Source organism: Ischnura elegans, chromosome 10 (assembly GCF_921293095.1).
Source record: "Ischnura elegans chromosome 10, ioIscEleg1.1, whole genome shotgun sequence".
NCBI classification, from domain to species: Eukaryota; Metazoa; Arthropoda; class Insecta; order Odonata; family Coenagrionidae; genus Ischnura; species Ischnura elegans.
In genome coordinates this window covers 77,661,785-77,683,430 of record NC_060255.1, presented here as the reverse complement: position 1 = coordinate 77,683,430, position 21,646 = coordinate 77,661,785, and the positions used below count along the sequence as shown (strand labels likewise).

The following is a 21,646-nucleotide window of genomic DNA, read 5'->3' as shown; positions in this document are numbered from 1 at the left end:
TGCAGTGTGATGAAATTCTGCGCGGGAGTCCTTTGGGATTAACTCATTTTCCCCCAGAAAACTTTTTACTTGCGATTGTGAAGATATTTGGCTATGTTGATCCTACCACCGTCTTTTGTAATCCAGTGAAATATTTTCGAGAAAAACCGACCAGTGCCGTCATAGCAAAATTAGCAGTGCCGGAACGCATTTCACTCAAGTTTTTTTTAGAAGTGAAATATTACTCTTCTGTGTTTTTATTACGAATTGTTATTTACATTTTATTGCGTTTTTTGTTTTAGTTACGAATGTATTTACCTCCAAGCGTATTCCCCGGAATATAAATATTTTATATTTTCTATTCTTCTGTTTTTCGTTTCAAATTCGTACCTAGTAAATCAAATTTTAATATGTAATTAAAACAACTATTCGACGTTGAGATCATTTGAAAATTTCAATTTTTCCATTGAATTTCCCAGGTTATAAGGGCTTTACTTCGCATATATTCGACTTCCTCGTCTCCGAATATTAATTCCAAGTCTTAATTTAGGTAGGTGTATGTTAATAGTAATATTTCAATGATGTTGCATGTTGATCAGGTAGTAGGGAAATCATTTAAAGCTCTGCATTGGGTCATGAGAAATATAAAAGAGAGCAAAAAAGAAACCAAAGAAATGGCCTACATGACTAAGGTTCGGCCGGTACTAGAATATGCTGCTTCAGTGTGGGATCCCCATGGTAAAAATGAATCTTTAAAGAAAAGTTTCTCGGGTTTTCCACCGGTTGATGTCGTCCATGTCTCCCGACGTTTCGATACGCGACTTGCTGATCATCCTCAGGGGATCTTCCGAACGCATTCGGAAGATCCCCTGAGGATGATCAGCAAGTCGCGTATCGAAACGTCGGGAGACATGGACGACATCAACCGGTGGAAAACCCGAGAAACTTTTCTGCAACTGATACGCCGGGAAAACCTAAGATCATACATGAATCTTTAAAGCTTGAAAATTTTCAGCAAAAGGGAGTCAGGTATACTATAGAGAAACATAGAAGGGGGAAAGTGTAACAGCTATGCCAGGGTGTTTAGGATGGAAACCTCTAAAAGTGAGAAGAGCCAAAAATAGGTTATGAGGGGTGTACAAAGCCTTTACTAAAGAACGGGGTTGGAAAGAAATCGGACTAAAGCTGGACTCACCCTGCTACATAGGAAGGAAATATCACAAATTCAAAATTAAGTTAAAAATAAAAAAACATATATTTTGAAAAAAAAACTTCCTACATGGAAGAAAAAAAGGAATGGAACGGCCTACCTGAAGTTATTTTCAAGATCTTCCCCGCAAATGCGAAACTTTTTAGTAATAAGTGTTCATCATTTATTGGTTAATTTCATAGTGGTTTATTAGGGACTGTTTGAAATTGGGTTATTTGGGTCAATGTTCAATTTGTAGTTGTATGATATTAGAATTAATGTATTATTTTTTTATTATAGGTGTCCTTTCTGTTTCTTACTTTGTTATAAGATAGGTAGATTTGTTATTCATGAGTGTAAAACTGCTGCCACCAGGCAATAGCCTACTTGAGCAATATGTAGTAATAATAATAATAATAATTACTCTCGTATTTTCACCCATCATAGTAAAAAATAGTAAAAAAAAACAATTCTTTCCTGATTCTGGAAGCGTGGGAGTCAAAAACGTTTGTAGTACTACCTACCCATATTTTCTGAAGTAACCTCTGACAAATAAATTTTCACTGACATTTCTGGCTAAACACATTTCCCTTTGATACTGACCTTACTAACCTTTCAAAATTGACCTTTAGTGATAAACCGCATACTGAGCTCCACATATATGTTCATGGGACGTGAGTTAATTGTTTTTTGGTGCGGTTAAAGACGACGTTCGCGAGGACTAAACTTCCTCTTTTCTGAACTTCTGTTTACGCTATTTTTTATTTCTAATACACCTCACACAATATCATTTATTGTATCTCATACTTTCGTGCCCCCAAGCTTTCAATGAGGTCAAAACTTCTCCAATAGGTCTCTGAACACCTATTCAGGTAAAGACGTTTCTGAAAAGTAGGTGTAATTATTAAGCTAAAAGTTATAATAATATGGCTGTAAAGTCATCTATTTTTTTATTATGAGCATTTAAAATACGTCTTACAAGCCATCAAGGAAAAACGTAATTCGCACCACCGCCATCTTGAATGACGTCAGCTCATGCAATAGTGTTGTTCTTAACCACCTTGACCGTGCACATTATTGAAGTTTACAGCGGAGATATTGTGGTTATTACGCCGTATTTTTCGTGTCGTAGTTATTCCTCGATATGTCGCAGCGTATAGCTTTGAGTACTGCATTGTGCCTAATTGCAGAAATACGACTAGAAATGCTCCAAATAAATGTTTTCATACGGTCACCCAAGACGTAGAACGAAGATTGGTTCGGATGAGAAAGTGCCGACGAATGTGAATGAATGAAAAAAAATAATTCTAATATTAACGCATTGTTTATCAGATTTGACACAATCCTATACCTACTCATCTTCACCAGTGGAAAGTTTTTTCACTATCTGGCTTTATCCACTTCGAGGGGATCTCTGTCCGACACTTTTTGAAAAAATTGTAATCCTCAAGGAGACTAATACAACCATACAGAGCAACATTTGAGAAGTTTTACTTTAAAAAATAAAATATATATTTTTAAAACATACCTTTCTCGTGTACTATTTGTAACTATCCTTACGAGCAAAAACAGGCTACATATTTTTAAAGATCTCATAGTTTCCATATGGTGAGGTGGGGTAAGTGCGACTCCCCTCCAGGAAAATCGTATTTCCGTTCTCGAAGCAGGTGGCGGTCGTGCAACATATTCCACACATTGTTATGAAACCAGAGCCAACGACTTTGTAATACTTATCCCTTAATTTCTCGTTCCACATGCTTAGGAAATATACCTGTCCGTTCATCTCGTAGTCTTAGTTGGTTGTGAGGAGAGTCTATACCGCAGAATTCCCTCTGAATCAACGCATCGGAGGTGTTAGGTAAGAACTATATCTTGTTTTCTCTTCTTCATGGATTGGTTTTCCTTGCTTTACTTAAAATTTAGGAACTTGAGTCATTATATTTAGTTTAGATGGGGGTCGCACTTTCCCCGTCGTAACCATTCATTCCTACCTTCCGGGGCAAGTGCGACCCCGTTACCTGGCTGTCGCACTTACCCCAGGCTACGAGGTTGAAGTATGGATTGAATTTTTAGTTTCTGTCTGGCAGTTCTTGCGTTAAACTTTCTTAAATAAATGTTGCAAAACACCGAAGTTTATAAAACTAGGTCTTTTAATAGAGTCCTCTCATTAACTCTTATTTGGAAGGTTTATCTGATAAAGATAGCTTACTTCAGTTTGTTGATTGATTATGATAGGGCATTGGATATCATGTCTTCTGACGAGAAGGATGTAGACGACATGGTATTAATGCCTGAAACAAGATAGCATGAGTCGAAAAAGCTTAACAAGTTCGGTGACTAAATATTTTTTAAGATCTCTTAGTTTCCATAAGGTGAGGTCAGTGAGGTGGGGTAAGTGCACAAGTGGAAACTAAGAGATCTTAAAAAATATTTAGTCACCGCGACTCCGTAACATTCAAAGTGGAGATTGGATTCTGGCTAGATTCAGCAGCAAAAAGTCAGTTGCTCTCTATGTAGGGAAAATTCTGGAGATTAATGAATAAGGTGATGCCGTGGTTTGCTTTTTGAGGACATTTTTTGGAACTGAAATAAGTTTCACCTGTCCATGGAATGAGGATTCCAGCGAAATACCTAGGGAAGGTGTTTTAAAAATATTAACGAAGACCTCTGTCGGCCGTCGACCGGCCGGCTTACAAATGTTTTTTTTTTCAAAAAGTATTTCAAATACTGCTTTAGATTTCAAACTCCCAAGTCACAGGTATTATGCATTTCAATTTTGCCCAGCCCTACTTACACAATACTTGAACTGCTCGCCGTCCTCCTCAAAAACTCGTGCCTCCACATAATAGGTTGTGCTCGGGGCACACACGAGCTCGAACGATACATTCGTTTTCATTGTGCATAATTTGCACGCAACCAATGGCAATCTGAACATATGTTTAGATTGTGCGAATGGCGTCGTCAGCGTAATCTTCTCGTCCGACCCTAATAAATGGAATTTCATTGTTAAATTTCATAAACACATTAAATATGTATTTTACAAGAGCCGGTGATATGATATTTCCATAGCTATGCATATTCACTCCCCGGCTTTCAGCATGCATGTAGCAATTTCTGTTGCTTATGTAAGTAAACATTGCTGCCGTTGTAATTTTCGGCTCGTTTCCGGTGTCAGCCTTGGTGAAACCGGGTTCCGAGGCGTTTGTTTTTTACGATAAAACCTCCGAAAGATATATAAGAAATAAAACCTCACGTTAAAGTCGTTAAATAAACCGAGAAATTTAGTGACAATGCGCAACGCCACGGGATTTCCCACACGATTGCATGAGCTGACGTCACTTTCCGGCTGGCCAATGGAATTGCGTTTTGAAGTGGGTGTGTTTTTGGAACTGTTTCGGTCATTTCTTTTCTAAATTCTTAAGAAAATATGTGAAATGAGTGCGTTAAAGAGGCCTTTATGACAATTTTACTATATTTTACGATTTTTAGTTAGTATTTGAAGGGATATTAAAATTTTGTCCAGAGACCTATTAGTGACATTTGTAAAGGTCTCAAGAGGGTCATTTATGCTTTTGAAGTGAAGTTTACCGGAGGAGCATGAGTGAGATACATTTGGAGATGAATCGGAAAAATAAAAAGCATAAAACCGTAACTAGATATAAAAGGAATTCTTACGTTTTTTGTGGGGGCAGTTTTTCTTCAGCCCACACTTCGGAATATTATACTTCCTCCACCAGCTCTTAATAAATTAGTTCGAACATATTTGGCTTATTAAACAAAGCGTCAGGTGAAAAAAATTGCTTTTCAAGAAGGGTTTAGACCTTCTTTATTGAATAAATTAATAATTAAATGAAAGACGTCGAGAAAATTCATATTTTTTGTGTTAAGACTGTGCATTTGGTAATTACTGCGGAAAACAATATTTTGTCACACATTTGTGCAATTATGCAGGTTTTAGAGATGATTTTACAATCGGTTAACTGACCCACCAAGATATGTATCATGTCAAAATTCAAATTAGCGATTAATGAATGCATTTGTTACTAACTCCGAGAATGAATACAAAATATAATACAGGCGGCCGGCAATTAAACGCGGTGTATTTTTTCCGAATTTGAATATGTGCCATTCATAATAATTAAGTAAAAACCATCAAACATTTGGATTGTTTTCGAAGCAAAGAAATAAATGAGATAGCTAATTAGACCGGCAGTCATTTTCATTCCCCTCTACGTGTCCATTTTCATGTTATAATGACACGCCAATCATTTTACGGCTGAAGTTTCACGAAGCGTCATGAGCGTAATCACCGCGATCGTATTAATTTTCTGGATGAGAGAGAGTGTTTCTCAAGGGACAGACAGATGGGGATCACAAAAATCTCTTAATGTTTTTGCTGTCAGAGGACGGAGGAAGGTCACCGAGTAGCGATGAATGATGGCGGAAAGTAAAATAAATATCAGTAGTTTAGAACATATTTTAACTGCAAAATAGCATAAAAAATTAAGCAGCGAAATAATTGCTCGTTACGGCTACGGAAATGAAGTTCAGCATTGTCCACCATTCCACCATTCAAATCAATTAAAACATGAATCACTATTTGATCTGCATTTCCCCTTCTGATTATTATCACCATCGAAAAATGCTGCCGTAAATCATGGATTAATTTTCATTCGCAGCTTCAAACTTAAAGAGAGCGTATAAACTAAAAACGAATTTAGAGGTATGATTCTTATTGATTGGTACTTACTTGCATGAGAGAAAACGTTTTTTAAACCACTTATTAATTGGAAGAACGTTAGTTACCTTTTTTATTTAAAGACTTGCGCAGTTCAAAACATTTATCCCACTTTTTCTCAAAAAGATGCTAAAAGAAATATATTCTTAGTTTTTGAAGTATTAATACTGTTCGTCATTTTTTATGTAAAAATTGGATTTATGGCCATTATGTTATGGTTTATATGTGTAATGTGTATTGTTTATATGGTAATGGTCATATATGTTTTTATTAAATAAATATGAGAATAATTGACTCGAGTAAAAAAAATACCTTTTAAAGCTTGATGTAAAACTGAATACTAATGCGATACCACTATAGATTTTATCTATTGCAAAATAGTCCCAAAAACTTTTAATTTTGGATTATGTGTAACAAAACGTTAGTATACCGCAGAAATTACCAAATTAAGAGTCTTAAATGAAGAAAAAAACATTGAAGGTGCTTTTCACATGCCATTGTACAAATTTTCCGTCCACAAAACAAAGTCTGCGGGTATTGAATAAGATATGTATGGAGAGTTTCAACTCTCAAGAACACGATTTAGAGATAGCTTTCAGCGTGGTCTTTTGATATTGCGTACGCCAATCTCTTTTGACCCATAAAAGTCGGCAGGGTCCTTCGTACTCCGCATAAGCTCTGGATTTGTGCCAAATAGCGTCTTCTTTTGGGAACCGCGGAGCAATGCAAAAGATCTGCCCCTTAACGTGAGGGATTTTATCGGCTGGTCACGGAAGAGATGAAAGCAAATTGAATCCTAAAGTCCACAATTTATTTTACCTTTTTTCCTCGTTTCCAAATTTTCCATGCTTCTTTCTTTCTTAAAAAATCTTTCCGTGTATCCTTGGCTTCTCCACCATAAATATCCATCATCCTCTGCGTTTGGTAACCCATGTGGTTTTTGGAATCATCTGCTATTTCTAGTATGTCTGCATTAATCCTGCAGTTTCCCACCGTTTACATTTTGGTCTACAGCTTAAAATATCTGTAAAAATTATATTGCTTTATTTTGAAATGAAGAATGTCACGAAATGTGTTTTACATGTAATAATGATTTTAATAAATGCAAATTCAATAGATCTAGACAGCCCTTAGCCAGTAATAGTTGGTATCATGTAAACAGGAGAACACAATAAATTATAGATGGTTTATTGTAATCAGCAATAGAAATCAGCAAGGAGAAAATAGAAAGACCTTTCAGAAGCCATTAGATAAACTTTTTTGAGAGAACGAAACTATTTTTTTTCGCTCGTTTTAGCGCATTCATAAATTGTGACCAAGCGGAATGTGTGAAACTAGCTAGCTTAGGGAATATGAATGAAGGCTCGAATTATGCGTGGGAGGACCCTTGTTGCGTGGGTGAGGCCTCATTTGCCAGAGGTCAGACCCAACCATGTACGAATGTATACCCCGCCTCTGTAGAGCCTACGCGGCTCGTAGTGTACAGTTCCCCTTCGGCTGCTTGACGCTATTGATTTTCGGGGCTCGCCAGCCAGCCAGCCGACTGGCGGGCGACTGGCAGTTCTCACCGCGGCTCACAGAGCGCCGACTATCGCCGGGGAATCCGCACATACACACCTCTGTCGACGTTCTCCGCCAAATTTTCTTCGCGATGACTCCGTTCATAATTCACACGAGATCTCCCATAGTGATACATCTTTTTGCTGGTGAGTAAGCAGTCGACTGGTGATTCAAACGCATTTGACAATTATTTTGTTTCACTCTTTTTGCGATTCCCATTCAGGCGTTAACTTCCGTCGAGTATGGTTGAATATATATTTTTTGTTTATTTTTTGATCAATGACTCGTCTTCCCATGAATTTTTATGTCGTAACACGTCTGAAATACAAATATTCAACGCTTATTTTGTGGCTAATCATTAAAGGTCTGGTAGTGTTATGAGAAGACATTTTTCTCACACTCGTTCCGTGTGCTTTTTGTTTTTAACATCAATGTACACTGCGTACTTCTTAGTTGGACGTAATGCTGGCTTATAATAGCACATTTTTGAACGTTTTAGCTCTGCCTAGCAATTTAGTTTATGAACTTGGCATTTAGCATTTTTTGAAAAGGCTGCAGTGCTGCGTCTCAAGCTTTTATAATGAATGGCCTTACTACACGCAGTGCGATTCATTTTTTCATTGATTTGAATGGTGGATGAGAGAATCTAGTTTTTCTTTTTCATATTTATTTTCCCCCTCGCTGATTTCCGTATAACTGGAATGAATCGTCATAATATTTCATCTTTTTCCTCTTATTTTCACTAATGGACCATGTTACATTTCTTTCATGGAAAGAGAACTTTCTCAGGACTAACTACCGTCGATGAGTACGAATATGTGCCTTAAAAATGGAGAAAATTGGACCTTTTGAATATTTTACCAAACCTTTAGGGTTGCTCTATTCTTGATGTTATGTGGGTTGCATGCCTATTAGGATTTATTTTAACGTCTTTTTGAAATGGTCTGAAAACCCATCGAAACCAGGGATAACTATATCGCTTCCAGCAAAGAGAAAATATGATAATCACAATTTAAAGTTATATATTTTCATGTTATCAATCTAATGCCTACATTCTTCTTATTGAAGAATTTTTCACATCTTGGTTCTCCTTGTTTGATATTTCCCTACGCGTGGCCCCATCAATTTTACTTGAATAATTTTTTTTTTCAATATTAAGGTCTTTTATGTTGCACTTAACTTCGCAAAGATTTTTTCCTTTGGCTCCATTGAATATTTCTTTATATATCACTTTATGTGGTTGTTTCTACCAGTCTGAGATCTTGAGTAGTTGAGTTTTACTGCATTCTTTTTCTTGAGTTCTTGGACGTTTAAAAACTTATGTTGAAAAAATTTATACGTACATTTAGCAGGTAATATATATAATAATTAGCAATGGTAAAGATATTTTGAATTAAATATGTTCTCCTATACAGTAGTGTACCAAGGGGAATTAGGGGTGACAAAATTGAACCTGAAACTTGTTGAACCTTGTACCTTTTAGTATTCCGGGGCGATTACCATCTGTTAAGTTTCTTGTTCTGAGTATCCTTGGTTATTCACTGTATATACATACTTAACTTCAAACCACTGCAATAGATAGATAATCAGAGTTTTTAGTGGCTCCCAGCCTAATCCATGTAAAAGTTGTGTAGTGCTGTACTTTGAGTATCAATATTCAATTGGTGCATTCAGACAATAAGTGATGGCTATCAAGCAGCACTTCTGTGCTGAGCAGAATAGCAGTTTGACTCATATATTTCTCATTATGGTATGATCTCCTAACAAGTTCAGGTATGTACTCCCATGTGCCTTTGGTTTTGTCGTATATAAAACTCCTTGCCATATTGTTCATTGAAACCTGTGTTATTTTTATCTTGAATCCTTTACCATAAGTCATCATATGAGTAAATACACACAGCAGTTTATGTCCCATCATTCTTCCACTGCCCAGCTGTGTAGGGTGATCAATTTTTTTGCTGTAAACTGTATTTTTCCATTTTTCTGACAGCAAAATTAGGGAATCACAGGTCACACGGTGAACAAATGGTTTTCAGTAACTCGCGGGCCGTGATAATAATTATGACTGGACTTTGCCGTGGCATCATTTATGTTGAAATGGTTTGTGTAGCTGAGTTAAGGGGTCAAACATTGGCAACAGCAAGGAACATAGGGATGAAATAGCCTTGGGCACTGCTTGGCTAGATGCACCAATTGAAAGTTGAAAGTATTAGAACCATGGTTATAAGTGAAGTAAAAAACAGCCTAAGTATGACCCTCAAGAAGGCCATGATCAGAAAATATTTTTCATTGTAAATAGCCCATAGCTCAATGGTTTCAAATCCTTCAGATATATTCAGAAAATATGGTCTTGGCATATCTCCTCCAATTGAAAATCCCCTAAATGTACCACTTTGCCAGATGAACCCGCCTGCAATTTTTTCCAATAATCTTAGTTATTTGGAAGTAGTACACTTAATACAATATCTTCTTAATATTTTTGTCCTCCACTTCACATGTTAATGCCTTGATCTAAGGAGAATTTGGAGAAATTTGCTATCAAGCGAATATTCTGCGCAAATTTGAATCAAGTAAAATGCAAAACTTGCTCATGTAACTTTTACAGTTGGCTCTGAAGGGGTTAATAACTAACAAAATATAAATTAAAATTAATTCTCAATTTGTTGAAATACGAGGTTATTCGAGGAGAATTAATATTACTGATTCTCCTCGTACTGAGAGGGTCTGCTCTATTGAATCATAGTTCTGATTCACTTATAACAGCAGATACTCCAAATTGTATTAGAAATTTAGTAAATACAAATTTTAGCTCACACTTTAACATGGGCGTTCCCAGAATCAAAAGTAGTGGGGGCAAAACTAACCGTGGTCGTTCAAGTTGTAACTTTTCTGAGCAGAAAAAAGGTTAGTGAAACCAAAATTTTAAGGAAATCTTGACAGCAATTTATTATTTTTATAACTATTTGCTTGAAATAATAATGATTTTTATTTTAGTTCCACGTTTTATACTAATATCATTTTTCTTCAAAAGAAAATTTGTCCATAACTTTTGTTTTGTACTAAAATAATTTTTGCTTCAAGGGCAGTTGCTGGGTACGCTCATGCTATTTAATGCAAATAAATGTTTCACCCTTTCCTGAGCTGATAGAATTATCTATCGTCCCCTATAACCATTTTTTTTGGACTTCATATTTTGCAAATTATTTAATCTAACATAATTATTTTTTTTCTTTCGTATCATGACCTCGTTTAATACATGTTAAAATATTTCCTGGAGTTTAGCTCAACGTATGTTATGCACAAAACAATATTTTTTAAAATCAATCAATAATAATATAATCAATCTTTGTATTTTATATTGCTATTATGTTTTTTCTTTCATAGCCGTGATGATGGTTTTAAATAAACGGAAACATTGGCTATAACTTGTTTTGTGCATAACATGCGTTGACCTAAACTCCAGGAAATATTTTAACATACATCTAATCTAACATAGCAGAAGTGTTGCATCATTCTCGTTGATTCCAACATTTTGGTTGGCTCCCTGGTCATCTGGTGTAGTTTAGCCCAGCAAGGAGTCGGAGGTTGCAAAAAATTTTATGTTAATTAATTAATTAGTGGAATTTTCACTCATATGCTCTTGTGAATGACTCAACGAAGGGCTCCATTGCTGGATAGCTTTCATTAATTTCCTTTGATTATATTATTTTGTTTTAACTTGCGCAATTATTTGTGGTGGATCATTAAAATCCAAGCTGAGAATGATGGCTTTGTTTCAACTTTTTTACTCATATCCCAAGCAGCAATCAATAGGTACGTCAACAACATCCCGACAACATTTTTGGCGTAAACATATGGCATCCATGCAATGTCCATCTTAATCCAATTAATGTTGCATTGATATCTGTAAAATATCCAAAGGGCCCACCTAACAACGTTGCAGGGACATCCAACGATAGACATGGGGGTTCATATTTCAGTATCTTTTGGATATCTTCACAACATCTAATAAGTGGATAATGGGTGTGCTTATTGTGGTATTTGTTAATACCCAGACAAAAAGACAAACCATTTTTGCTCTTCAATTCTATACGAAGCATATATGTTACCTATGGATATTGTTTGGAACAACAATTTTTTATATAACCGATATTACAACTTGAATATCTATGTGACATTATGTTTGCAACTAATCGTGGATGTTAAAAATAGGATATCTTTGTAACATTGTCAAAATATCCAATAGTAAGAATAACATGTTTTTTTATACATCAACCTTGTGAAAGATCCACAGAGAAAAAAATCATCCGCCTTGACTGGGATTCGATCCCGGATCCCTCGATTTGCGGTCGAGTGCTTTAGCCAGTTAAGCTACTGAGGAGTCATTCTTCCCTCTGGATACTTGCGGACACTACCAGCTAAAGCACTCGACTGGAAATCTGGGGATCCTGGTTTGAATCCCGGTCAAGGTGGATGATTTTTTCTTTGTGGATCTTTCGCACGCTTGTGCATTGCGGGTGACTCCTGTAAAAGTTGCCACTGCGGCTAGTCCCGGTATACTTTAAACTATATCAACCTTATTTATATATCTGCTTGGGATGTTATTCACAAGAAAGACATTAAATCTTTTTTCATCGGGCCATAGCAAACAGGGTTCTCACCCTACCAAAATTTTTTGGGAGAGAGAGCCTTATGTTTACCCTCTTTAAATGAAATCCCTCCATATTAACTGTCTATCCCCTCTGGGGATGTACCACCTTTTGATACCTCCACTGCAAAACCACTCAACAATCCCCCACCGAATCAAATCCGCTCATGTAGGAGCCCAACAACACGAATACACACAGCTGGCAATAGCCAGAGCATAAACGCTCCAGTGGCGGATACAAATGGGTTTGCAGGGAGCACGCACTCCCCCCCCCCCTTGTGGGGTCCCGTACTGCCAAACATTGCAGAACCACAATTGTAACTTTTTTATATCATATATTTTTTGTCTTGTATTTTTACATAATCGCTTTAATTAAAAACTTCTTAAACTTTGCATTTGACTTAATTATATTTTATTAGATAAAAGTAAAGGTAACTCAAGGTATCTTTTGTGCCACCCCTTGAGTTTTTTTTTGTATCCGCTACTGGAGAATTGAAGGTGAGCATTGGTGCTCCCGCTATTGCCAGCTGAGCACATTCATATTGTCAGGCTCCTGGACGAGCGGATTTGATTCGGTAGGCTATTGTAGAGTGGTTTTGAAGTGGAGGTATTGCTTTATAAATGATGAACCCCACCAAAGTCTTATTCAAGCCACATCATTTTGATAATCTCTCAGAATTATGCTTGACATGAAATGGTTTTTATTAATTCCAGTTGGACTATGCTTCCTGCTACTGCAGCATTCCTTCACACAAGCCCTGGATTTGAGCCGACTTGATGAACCAGATAATGGCAATGACAACGACTCGGTAATGAGATTTCCAACTTTCTATACAAGTCCTTTCACCATTGTGTTGTCATCTTGGATGGACCACAAGGGCCAAACATCCAGAGCCAAGAGCCTTGGTACAATTTTTGTTTGAGGGTCCACCGCTATGGCCTGGGCAATAATTTGGTGATGGATTAGTGAAACTTCTGTACTCTGGTCACTTAATGTTTGCGAGTGAGCTGTCATGAGAGCCTGGACACTCTTGGAGGGCTTGGTGGGAGGGATATGGAGGGGTAGTACCAAGAGACTGAGCAGGAGCGAACATAACGTTGCCAAATGTGCATAGTCACCCTCATTTGTCACTGAAAAGTCAATGACAAAAGTCACAGTTATTTTGGGCACGGCACCGAAACAATATACCCACTCATTTGGAAGGTACATATTGAACATAACCCCTTTGCAGATGCCGGCGACATTGTCAGCCAGTGGCGCAGCGAGGGGGATTTTGGGGGATAAACCCCCCCCCACCCCCAAAGGTTTGAGAAATTTTTAATTTTAATCCATTTTACTTAATTGGTTTGATATTACTAATAGAATATTGTAAGGATTAATAAAATATCCCTCAGAAAGTCGCAAAACTCACCTTTTTGAACCGTTTATCTGAAAATTCGGCAATTTATTAATCTCGCACATACCGCTTATCCTAGTGGATATTCCATTCCACCTTACACCTCGGTGTTAATTGCACCTAAACCCCCCCCCCCCCCCAGCCCTAATTCCTAGCTGTGCCGCTGTTGTCAGCTACCACACTGAATGGGGTACCATTGGTGAAATGCATACAAGGAGAACACCTGAGATTTGGCAATACTGCTCCATGATACAGTAAAACCTCTTTATATCGTAATGGACGGGACCACAATTTGGGCATTTTGATGTATGGAGGTTCACTGTAGAGAGGTTTCAGTGACAAGGACCATATTTTCATATCCTTTGGAAATGAAAGGCACTACTGTCTTTTAAACCATTATATTTATGCGTTTAAACAAACATGCATGCATTAGTGAACATAAATTTATTATTTAATAACTACAGAAAGCGAGCGCTATCGCATGATTTTTACCATAATTCAAGAGAAAACGATGTGATCTCTTTTAATTCAAGTCACTTAAAATGATTAGGATAGTTGGATACCTTTTTTCTTATTTACTGTTAGGTATGCTTTCATATAGAACAAAATGGCCGCAACTAATGATTAACATGAAAATTACAGCATATTAAACGTGTATAAGAAGAAAAATAAGGGTGAAACATTTATTGCTGAAAATTCCATTCCATGTACGTAATCGCGGCTGCATTAATGGTCTCTAGTTGTCTTGGTACCATTTGCGGAGGTAGTTAGGCCGTCTCGGGGGTGTCTCCTTGGTATGATAAGTGGAGGTTTTATGAGATAAAGAGGTTCACTATATAGAGGTTTGCCTATAAATTTACATGTAAATCAGACGGGACCGTAGGGGTGGTATTAAGTATGGAGGTTTATGATGTAAAGAGGCTCACTACATAGAGGTTTTACTGTATTAACATGACGGACGTCTGAGAGTGACCAAATTTCTGAAGTGCTAGGACACACCAGCTGTCTGCTGATTGGCAAAGGGAAAGTCACATGTCGTGAAACTTTCCCTCCTCTCATTCCCACTTGATTTAGCCACACCAGCTCACCCACAAAGATAAATTGAGCAGATTCTAATCACCAATTAGAACCACTTATAGTATTTGTAGGTAGGCACTTTGCCAGAAATGTGCTTCAGGTGCTGCTTTGGTAGCATGTGGGTTGCCTATATTAATGTTTTGTTGTCAATTTTCATGTATTAGAAAACCATACATTTCATTAAGTTAGCTACGTATTTCAGAGCTCATTTTAAGGAATTTATGGAGAAAACACAGAGACCAGAGTTAATTTCTGATAGTGACATTATAGAATTTGTTTCTCCATTTACAGGACGATGACAACCAGGAAGATTCCAAAAGTGATAATGAATTAGGTAAGTACTTTTAAACAGTAATATGGACTAATTTTTAGAACTCTTAAATTTTAGTTCAAATTAAACAATAATTCTTAAAGTAAAGGTGAACTTCCGAAATCTTAGTTTTAGTTGCATAATTTGCTCTGGTCTTTGTCACTAAATTTAATTTTTATGTATAATTAAGTGTAAACATCCAACCTTGCTACTGCTATAAAATGACAAATTTACTTTTATACTTACAATTTTAATTTTATGTACTGTTTTCATCGCATTATTTATATGGTCCCTATAGCTCTTTTTCTGGCTTCCTGCAATGGATTTGTCGTCTGTAGCGGCCTATTGCCTCTTTTATTTTGCAATAAATTTAATTGTAGTTCTGTTTTGAAGTTTAAATTGCACAAATGAGTAGGAAACAGGCAGTATAATGTCAAAATTTTGTATGTGATGATGACATGAATTGCTTTGTATGACAACATTACAAAAAATGTGTGTTTATGATGATTGAAAATTCATGAATAAGGGATTAAATATCTATATCAGATTCTAAAAAGGTCAAAATATTGTGTCTGATTTCCACAGTAAAATTAATCAAATTATGATTTCAATATTTTGAAATTTTCATTAAAGCTATATGTACTTTGTTTCTCAGACTAATATCCTAAATATATACTACATGAAAGGCACAGGTGCATGTAAGTTTGCCTTGTAAAAAACGCCATGGATGTACATTCACATCCACAAATAATGACTGAATGAAACCATCCATTATCTTGGTAGTTAGCTATTTTCAGCAGTCTCGGATAAATTGGTTGACACTTCCTGCACAAAGAGAAGCTGTGTTTGGGCTGGCCAATTCCCTAATGTTCACAGAGCCCTAGTACCAATCAGGATGGGGTTCATTGCTACAACAGTCCTAATATTGTCATTATTTCTTCTTTACCTACTTGCTGGATGGATTTTACTATTTTCACGTGGAGCATATTCTTTTTTCTGATTGAAACACATACCTTCTATATAGATTGAACAGTTCTAGAAACTGCAATAATATTTACTATAAATAAAGGTAATTGAGCTCTATGGCCTCTATACATTAACAGATGAAGAAATGGGTAGCCAATGGCAGTAAAACAGCCATTTTTACTGCCATTGGTGACCCTTTCCTTGATCTTTTAATAATTACTATGAATATTCTTGCTGAATCAAAAATTACCTGAAATTCCTGATGCAAAGGCTAATTTCAATAGTGCAGGAGGCTCTAAAAGTGATGTTCACATTTTCTGATGGATTTTTTTTTTCCTCATAATTATCAAATGTTCCGGTAATTATCGCATACAGAGTTTTAGTTGAAACCTAGTGATTGATGGGCTTCTTTTATTTCAATTCAATGATTGATGCAAAACAGTGAGTCCTCCAGGAACGCCAGCATCCTTGGAAATAGAGGGCAGCTCCAGTGTGAGGCCATCGCCATCAAGGTCGCCCGTGACAACGGAACCCACCCCCACCAGCAGTACTGCACAATATCGCCTCACTGGATCCGATGGAAAAGTATGCATTATCCTTCAAGTTGATGCTTTGCTGAGTTTCCACTTCAAGACTATGTCAGGAGAGGAAAGGGTGAGCACTTTCCCATTTGCAATAAAGGTCATGCTTACGCTAATATTTTTGCATTTTAGGGTATCAGTGGTGCAGTGAGGAGGGGTTTTGGGGGTTAAAACCCCCCCCCAGAGCTCAGAGAAATGCTTAAGTTTAATACATTTTACTTAATTGGATTGATATTACTAATAGAATAGTGTAAGAATTAAAAAAATATCCCTCAGAAAGCCGCAAAACTCACCATTTTGAACAATTTATCTTAAAATTCCGCAATTTAGGTATTAATCTTGCACCTACCACTTATCGTGGTGGGTATTCCATACCCCCACACACCCCGGTATTGGTTGCAACTAAACCCCCCCCCCTCCCCCCCCGCCTTAATTCCTGGCTGCGCCCCTGTAGGGTATCACCAGCTAATACATTTTCCAATTAGCTGGAGAAACTCTTGAAGGTTTTTTTAAAATTTATAAGAAATAATGATGTACTTACTGTTCTGCATTTTGAAGCATAAAATTCCAAAATCTTAAGCAATTCAACAAATTATGTAACATACATCTATAAAAATCCATCCACTCCAAGGATTATATGGTGGATGAAAAAAGGAATGTGTTAAATATGGTCATGTTTGAATTCCCGTAATTGTGAATTAAGACTTGAGAAAAATATACCTATCATCAGAAAGGGAGAAATCTGAAAAATTTCTCAGAGAGCAATATTGGTAGCAACCAATTTGTTAGAAATCTTTCCTTTCATATCACATAATAAAATAGTCTAATATTTATTTTAATTCCTTTCCAGGATAAGGACATATTCGTCCCTGAACAAGCTAAAATATCTGGTGAATGCATAAGCGAAGATCAGGCCAAGATGTCTCTCTCATGGAAGAGTTATGTTCTGGCATGGTACTTTATGAAGGTAAAACTGCATTTACTTCATTATAAAAAAGAACTCTCAAAAACAGCACCCATGAGGACTTTTGCTATGGGGGGATTTAAAACTTAGCAATTAATGAAAATACAGTAGATTCCGGTTAATCGGGACATATCGGAACTTGTGCACTTTGCCCCAATTAGGCGAACTATCCTGTATATGGGTATAGACGAACTTTGGAATGATAGAAAGAAGACTAAAGAATGTTTATAATGCAACATAAGTTTATTAAACTATTAATATGATTAATAAATCAGTGAATTTTGTTAATTTACAATCAATTTTAAGAATTATAACAATTTAGTTAAAAATATTTTTCACAGCCTCGAGCGACGCTGAATGAATGTCTTTTACTAGGTCCTATTAAAGAGAAGTCCTATCCTCTTGCGGATAGTGTAACAACAAGACCTATCAAAATAGGGCAAGAATAGGAACATTTGTGAAAAATAAAGAGTAAATCAAAGGAGGAAAATATAAAAAATAGTATTCTAAAAACAAAAAATTTTAATTTCGGCGCGAGCATAAAGTCTATGTCTCCGACTCATGGCCCAATAAAGCGGCATGCTGTCCCAATTAAGCGGAGAATACTCTGGGATATTCCTCTATTGGGTTCTGTTCTTCAAGATATGCCCCAATTAATCGGCTGCCCCAAGTAACCGGTGGACCCATTAAACGGAATCTACTGTAATTACCCATGTCCTGAATAATGGCTACCTACCCAGGTCTGACTCAAACCAGGGTCCCTCTAGATGGTAGGCAAGGACTTCACCCTACTGCTTACTTTACTTGAACTATCAAGGCTATTTATACCATGCTTTGAATTTTGTTCGAGGCAAATAGTTTAATAAGTTTTTGGCGGACGGGAATAAAAAGAAACGGTGGTGCACCGTGGTGTACCTCGATGCACTTTCTATGAAAATGGCTTATCATTTACCTAATGACAAATTCCGCATGGCTTTTAATCCTACTGCAACTCTGAGAAGACTGCTTGTAAAATGTAAGGATCAAAATGACCAATTAGACGGATGTGGAGTGTATTCGTTGAAATGCAGCAATTGCAATGGTGTCTACCAAATTATGCAATGACCAGCGTGAATTGGACTCTAGAGAGCAGTTGGAATTTTTAAAAAATTACAGCACTCTGATAAACGAACATCTTTACCCATCCTTTTCCCCCATTCTGGCGTCTGTTTTAAAATTTATCTCTTCCTCCATTAGGTAACTATAGGTAACAATAATATGATAGATACATCATAATTTACGCCTGAAGGTGATGATTACTCATCGAAACCTGGGTCGTGTTTTGTAAAAACCTAGTTGTTTAAGTAAAAGTGAAATATCCAAGAAATAAAATTGTATTTTCCTTCATAGAATTTTTGCTCATTAGGTGCACTTGACTTACTCTGTAACTGGTTACTGGCCAGTTATTTCCTTAAATATTGTTATAATCAGTTTTACAATAATTAACAGAAATGGGTTACTACCATAGTCAAACATTTGCTACCATACTGGATGTAGGCAAGGCTTTGAAAAGGCCTCCTAACCTGTCATTTCTAGAAATATTGAAAAGATGGTAATTTTAAAGGTGGCTCTGCAATGGAAACTTTTATTTCACCAACTTGACAAACTATTTAAACAATAATTGATGAATATCTGAAAGCTACGTGGAGCAGAACTCAGGAGCATTATTGTTGATAAGTGTTGCATACCATCAAGTCCCCTCAAACACAGTATCCCTGCCCCTACACATACTAGATTAATTTAAAGATGAGACTTTTGAATACTGGAATAGTCTGAATAAATTATTTTTGGTATTGAGTAGCTGGATTGCATAAGCCAGTAATTCCAGTCTGAGATTGTCCTTATAAAAATAGAGTTGAGGACCTCAAATCTGGAAAGCTTGGGACCAAAGGGTTTCTGGATTTCTGGTCTTCAGCATGCGGAAAAAAGTGATACACTTACTTTTGAGAATTTTAATGCAATACATGTCAAATCACAAACATAGCTTCCGCAGCATAAGCTATATGTGCTTAATACTGGATGAGAACGAGCAATAAATACATCTTTTTCTTCATGCTCAATAGCATTTGTTGATAACATTCGCTAGCAGACGTTGTGATATCTATTGATACCTTCCTTAGGCGGACAGTAAATCTGTGTAAATACTTCGATATTTTTTTAATTAATTAATTTATAAATGCATTCTGGCTCTTATGCTCAATATTTGATATCCCTACGTGTCCCTGCCTAAGTTGTTAGCATATGTTCATAGCATGTGCAAACTTCCTACTTCTCCCAGAACAAGGCTCTGAGAATGGTGCCACGAGGTGGCAAGTCAAAACACTACGCAGAGGGTTTCTGGATTCCGGATTTGAGGGGCTCACCTGTATGTTATTCCTAATTAGGCAGTGGATTTTTATGGACTTATTGTGGAGCCAAAAAAATGCTCCAACTAAGTATCTATCGTGATTGACAGCATCTTCTTGAGTTTCCCACTGTGTTCGTTGATTTTAATGACAACAGTTACAAAAGTTACAAAGTTACTTGTGCATTCAGGAAAACAGGGGAAACTGTTGTCTTAAAACTCAACAAACACAGTGGGGAAGCCAAAAAGATGCAGTCAATCACTACACAACACTGTGGAACCCTTCTCGCTAACTTAAGTATACACCATAATAACAACAATATACTAACAGCTGGATGGATTTTTGGTACAACTGGTAGCATACCTGACCAGCAATTGTGAAATCTGGATTCTAATCCCTGCTAGTGCAAATAATTTTTTGATGGAAAATTTCATCCTTCATTTCAATTTGCACGAATGCGTACAAAGTTACTTGTTATTTGCATTGCTTTTAATATTTGCTTATTAAGGTGACCAAACAAAACAACATGTCATAGCAGCTCGATTTCATACAAAAATAAATACAAAATGGCTTAGTGGTGTAACTAGTGGCATACCTGTCGAACAATTGCGAGATCTGGATTGTTAAGCCACATGATTCTTTATCTGTGGAAAATTTCATACTTCATGTAAATATGCATCCATGTGCATGAATGCGTACAAAGTTACTTTTCCTAAGCAAAGCCTTGAGTATTTGCTTTTTGAGGTGACTGATGTAGGTACATACATGCTAATTCAAATTGGTTACTCATTACTGTCTATCTCTGTTTTTTAGACTCCAGGAGGGGAGAGGTGGTACGTGGAGAAAATAGATTTGAGTTTCCACACTGATGAAAAAGCATTCGAGCACTATCCTTTCCCAGGTGAGCAGTATTTTGTATTTCCAATACCTGTAGAAACCGTATTTTCGAAAATATTCACTTCTTGCTTTCATTTTCATTCAAAGTCCAAAAATTGAGTTTTTTTAACTGTTGCTTTTCATCAGTGCTTCCCTAAGTGGGTGCTACAGCCCAACAGGAATGCATGGCATTATCACAAGGGTTACAAAAATTAGAGTGAGATTTGAATTGTTAGTCATGGACTTGAATTTCTAAATAATTAGTTGATTTAAAATCTATATTAGATGTGTAACTGTTCATTGTAATAATTTCTTCTTCTTCAATGGAATATGATTCTTATGATGATTTTCAAATTGATGATTGGGAGCCTCAATAGAACATATAGGTTGCACAAGATAAGTTCAGGGAATAGCATTTTTCATGGCAAATGGCCCCTTACCCTATTGGAAATTTCTTATAAGAAAATTTCTTATCAGAAATTGGACATATTTCTTATAAGAAAATTTCTTATAAGAATTTTTCTATAAGAAAATTTCTTATCAGAAATTGGGCATATTTCTTATAAGAATTTTTCTTATTAGAATTTTATTATAAGAAAATTTCTTATAAGAATTTTTCTTATAAAAAATTTCTTCTAACTATCAGTTACAAAATGTTATTTATTACAAATTTTCTGATGGAAATATTTATTATAAATATCATATCAACATGCTTAAAACACTTGCGCAAACTTCTATAAAAAGCTACATAAGATTTACATCCCTACTGAGAGTACAAAGTTAGTATTATACCTAATTCAATCCATATGTAGACGCCTATATCTTATACAGCAAACCTAATGATTTCCCATGAACCAAATGTAGATGTCTATCATCAGTGTACATCAAAAAGGACATTGAAGCTCTGTAAAGTTCACCTGGCTGGCCAGACAAGGCGAGATACCATAGAGGTCTTTCAGGGCATGGGTTCTGTATAG

The 21,646-nt window shown here is 36.4% G+C and overlaps 1 protein-coding gene across 2 annotated transcripts in view; it reads left to right on the top strand.

The window, feature by feature from the left end:
- The window catches only part of LOC124166604, a 64,412-nt gene that overhangs the window by 32,041 nt on the left and 10,725 nt on the right, over nucleotides 1-21,646 (top strand). The window contains exons 1-6 of one of the 2 annotated variants that reach the window (XM_046544197.1): nucleotides 7,467-7,612; nucleotides 12,829-12,923; nucleotides 14,880-14,922; nucleotides 16,307-16,518; nucleotides 17,296-17,412; nucleotides 20,607-20,694. In XM_046544197.1, the coding sequence (XP_046400153.1) occupies nucleotides 7,558-7,612; nucleotides 12,829-12,923; nucleotides 14,880-14,922; nucleotides 16,307-16,518; nucleotides 17,296-17,412; nucleotides 20,607-20,694 (610 nt within the window). In that variant the 5' untranslated portion in view covers nucleotides 7,467-7,557. Of the gene's footprint in view, nucleotides 1-7,466; nucleotides 7,613-12,828; nucleotides 12,924-14,879; nucleotides 14,923-16,306; nucleotides 16,519-17,295; nucleotides 17,413-20,606; nucleotides 20,695-21,646 lie in introns of those variants that run through there. The other variant, XM_046544196.1, reaches the window with a different exon arrangement.